Raw genomic sequence first — 4,558 nt, 5'->3', positions numbered from 1 at the left:
CAGTCTTGCCGTTTCTGAAGGATCCCAGCCCACCTGAAACCCACCTCCTAGCGCTGTTTCATTATAATACACACAAGCGGTGTTTAATTGGTGCCATTGATGGACATAAGCAATAGTGTGAAGTGAGCTCAGAGGTGAGGAGGCCTTTGGATTTGTAATGTCAGAAACTGAAAGCTGATGTCAAAAGCAATCTCAGCAGGTCCCAGAGAAGAGAATCAGTTTTGAGAGAATGAGCATCTCAATTACTTGAAAACAGTCAAATAAAAAATAGTTATCCCTTAGAAAAATAGACTGCTCTAGAATTCATATTTATAAATTCAAAAATTCAACCAAATTGTCTCTTAGCAACATTAGTTATGGTTTTGACATTAATACACAAACTGGCATAGCTAGTGGTGCCGAATACATTTTCATTCATATTATTTTGCAACACTATTTTTATTCATCTGAAAATGATTGAATGCTAAAAGTCATAACATGCTTTGCTATAATTTTGTGGCAAACCATTCCTCCTAAATAAATTTTGATATTAAAAATAGTTCAAATTCAAATATTGCTGTTACTATAAATTTTCCAAAGATTGAGAAATTCAGCACAAATTCCAGAGAGGTCAGTTGTGATTTTACTGCTTAAAGTTCTTTCGCTGGATTGGGTATAAAGGTCCATGAAACACTGAAAAGATACCACGACTCAAACTTTTAAGCTTTAATATTCGCCGCAGCTGGATCCATGTTTGAGGTATCCACATGTTGTAATATCTCAGCATTTACACAACCCATTCCTTCGGGAAAGCAGCAAAGGTTGGAATTCGATGGCTACATCATTGCAAGTAGTTTGTGAGTTTTGCTGGAATGTAACGTCTATTTTTAATAATAATAATAACATTTAGCTTTAGACCGCCTAACCATCTCCGCAGTTCCAATGAAGAAAGATTAATATTTCTCCGTTTCACTAAAATTTATTTTAAATTAAAAATTGAAATTTGTATTCTTTAAAGAATGTAATCAAGTTTTGTGAATATCTTGATCCAATTTCATACTTATGGGAAATGGCAGAATTTCCCCTCTAGAGCAAGAATGTTCCCGGCTCTGAATCGATCCAAACAAATACTTGGTGTTACATACACTAAAGCGCTCCGAGACACCGTCCGGTATGAAGGGCGCTACATAAAGGGCGCAAGTTGTTGTTGGTGGAGGTGGTTAGTGCACGAATTAACAACACTTGGAAGTACAACCGCCTATTATACTACGCTGCAAACAAAACTATTTGAAATTGTAGTTAAAAACTTTTATTTAAATAAAGTTTTCAATCGCACGTCCACGATTTGCAACTTTTGTTTGGAGAAAAGGGGAGCAGGACGCAACATTCCCTTCAAGCCTTTGGAAGTTGCTGCTCAATATCGCTGTCAAAATATGTTAGAAACGCTCTGGTAGATTATATGGATGACCACAATCTCGATGTAGCATTCGGATGAGTTAGATAAAATGTATGAACCCTCCCCTCCCCCGATTGTTTTCTGTCAGAGAATTCCAATTTCTGTGTATAATTCCAATTTCAAGATCGATTTTTTTGGACAATTTTTTAAGCCAGAGCTGGCACTTTATCTCTGGCTATTGTGAATCATACACTTTTGACAAATTGCAGTACCAGTGAAAACAATATTTTAAATGGTTATTTTTCCCTTTTCGCAGTCCTTAACTTAAGAGGATATAACATTGCACATAAATAGTCCTTGAAGTGGTTTGATGCCCAGTCTGGAAGCTTAGCAGGTTTCTGGGATCAGGTCCAGTCCTTTTGAGTCTGAACAAAGTTGTGAAAGTTTTCAGTTTGACTGTCACTGATTGAGCTCCAGAGCCCAGACCTGCTGTGGCCAGCCCGTCCGCCCTTTCATCTTCTTGTCACTGCCCCTAATGGAGCCGTTTACTATTTCATTCTAGGTATAAAAACAAAATAGTGTTTAAAGTGATTTCGGTACATTCGTGAAGGATCTATATAAAAGTCATATTTATAACGTATTTGGTTGTTGTGGAAACAAACCCATCTTAACTGGAATAACCAAAGTAACCAAACTCACATTAGTTCAGTTTCTTTTGTACAAATGAAATGAATGGAATAGCAGAATTCTACGTTGAGATTATCTAAATATTATCCATAAGGTACTCTCAATACTCTTCTCAGTGGTGGAACGATTTGTTTAATATGTTAAAAAAAACAGTACACAAACTAATCTGGAAAGGAAAGCAATTTGATATGAGAACGTTTCGATTGTTTATTAGGTAAATAACCTAATAAGCAATGTGCACAAATCGCTGTGGGATTATTAAATCAACCAAATATTGACTCTTTAAAGAATGGAAATCTGGTATGAGCTGGATCGCCGCACTGTTCGCTGTAATTTACTCGGGTGAACATTTCGGGTATGATAAGAATTATAATTGTTGGGTGGTACAGAGAAAACAACAAAGGACCATCAGATTTCCAAACTGCCCTGAAAATCATTCTGGACAATTTTACGAAAACTTAGTACAGTAATTCCTGCTATCTTTCCATTCAATTATGAAAATGATGCAACACATTGCAATAAAATTCACGAACTAAATTACACTGGTGTAAATTCATAAGTGTTGGGTTTATATGTTATATCCTCTCAACAAAAAATACACTCGTCCTTAATCACATAATCTCAAATTCCAGTAAACAACAACATCAGCATTCAAGACGCAGAATATTTAAATTCGAGAATTATGAACGTTTACCAAAAAAAAGCGATAATCTTAAATTGATAGTTTACATGGTTTCACTCTTTCAATATTTGTATTTCAGATTTTTTTACATTGTAAAGATAGTTTAGATTCAAAGATGTATATTTAGCAATTAGGAACTACCCGAATGATTAAATATGAGGGTTCCAAGATTCAACGGTTATTAGTGTTTCAGGCATTGGTTTCATTAATTGGGTTCAGTTCCTCAATAATTGTTTCTACCGTCCACATCCTATTTTGATGAGAGTTGGAAAATGTAACATTTTGTTTAACTTTACATTTATTTACCTGTTTTAAGAGATATGAATACCCATATCTTGTCAATCTAGTTTACGGTAAAGTGTAACATGTTATGTGTTCACTGAAAAACACGTGTACATAATCGAAACGGATTTGACATCTAAACGCGGTAAAACGTTGTCTGGTCAAAAGCTACAGAATCGAATTGAACTAACTTCAATTTAGTTAGTTAAAGTTTGGATAATTCTTTCATGTAAATCGTGAGCTTTTTACCATTTCTCGTTTGCGTTTCCCTTCCTTGCTGTCTATTTTCTTGAGATCTGCTTTGAAAGCCTCAGTCTCTCCATTCTGGGTGTCTTTCGCCAGAAGGTCCATGAGATAAGCGATGTAACTAGTTGCCAGTCTCAGCGTTTTGATTTTAGACAGTTTGGTATCTGCCGGAACATTCGGGATACATTCTCTTAACTCAGCAAACGCACTGTTGATGCTCTCGGTCCTGCGTCTCTCCTTCTTCGGGATCGCGGTTCCTCGTCGCCTCCCAGGCCGATCTGCAACCGCCCCAAAGCGGCCTGGCTCCTGCGCCGATCCGCTGATCCCATAGTCCGGGCTGTAGGAAGGCTGTCCCGGGTAATCGGGAGATAGTTCTCCCTGGTTTAACACCCAGCTTTGGAAGAAGGGATGGTCTTGGTGGCAACGACTATTTGTGGCAAATGGGAAACCTTCATGCATTAAAGGATGATGTTGGAAACCTCCAACTAAACTCATGTTGTCGAATGGAGATTCAGTGCAGGATCCGAGCTATTCAAATGCGCAATTCCAAACTCCAGATCCTTAAAATGTAAAGTGCCTTTTGAGAAATCTACTCGCCATGGGCGATTCCAGCTCTATTCCTGTTATCCGACTCTCCCAAATATTTCTTTTACCAGTTTTTATCAGTGTCTTTTACAACTTTATTTCCTCCGTGTTTTCCGCCTCGATGCTTACAGGTACGTCTATGCTTTGCTCGAATTGCACAGTTTAACCCTTCAGTTAATTCCAAGTTATATAGTAGAGTCTCAATCCATGTGAAGTATTACAACCAATAGACCAAGGAGCAGTGGAGTGGGAGGAGACTGATAGGGCCGTTTACTTTACTAAATACTTTGTTTCTTTAGGCAATTGGTCACGTTTCTAATCGCTTCAGAATGAAAGAGATACGAGGTGAAGCGCAATGAATGTGAGGATTCGGAGAATAAGTAAAGATTGACACTAGAATAAGATGGATTTATATTATATTCTTTCCCAGTGTTTTAAATAATCCTAATCTCGTTTCTGTCAGTTATTTCCCGATTCGAAACGGAACTACCACAATTTCAACCCTACCACGCAGATACCGAACCCCTAACCCCAACCCTAATTCTGAACCCCAACCCTCACCCTATTTAATGTTTATCAACAGCAACAACAACTTGCATTTTTAAATTTCAGTGAATTTATGGTTAGGGTGATTCTTTAGTGACTTGAAAAACCTTGATAGATGCAGCAAGATCACTGCTACTGCCATTGATTTTTTAAAT

The 4,558-nt window shown here is 37.5% G+C and overlaps 1 protein-coding gene across 1 annotated transcript; it reads right to left on the bottom strand.

The window, feature by feature from the left end:
- Positions 1-514: 514 nt before the first annotated feature.
- On the bottom strand, positions 515-4,046 carry LOC103188205 (heart- and neural crest derivatives-expressed protein 2). Its single transcript, XM_007908101.2, has 2 exons — positions 3,276-4,046; positions 515-1,933 (listed from the first exon to the last, which is right to left on the bottom strand). The coding sequence occupies exons 1-2, from the start codon at positions 3,765-3,767 to the stop codon at positions 1,835-1,837; spliced, it is 591 nt and encodes a 196-aa protein (XP_007906292.1). The 5' UTR covers positions 3,768-4,046; the 3' UTR covers positions 515-1,834.
- Between the last annotated feature and the right edge of the window lie 512 nt (positions 4,047-4,558).

The sequence above is a fragment of the Callorhinchus milii genome, unplaced genomic scaffold, assembly GCF_018977255.1.
Source record: "Callorhinchus milii isolate IMCB2004 unplaced genomic scaffold, IMCB_Cmil_1.0 Scaffold13, whole genome shotgun sequence".
Taxonomy (NCBI): Eukaryota; Metazoa; Chordata; class Chondrichthyes; order Chimaeriformes; family Callorhinchidae; genus Callorhinchus; species Callorhinchus milii.
The sequence above is the reverse complement of the archived record's forward strand: the minus strand, read 5'-3'. Positions and strand labels throughout refer to the sequence as shown.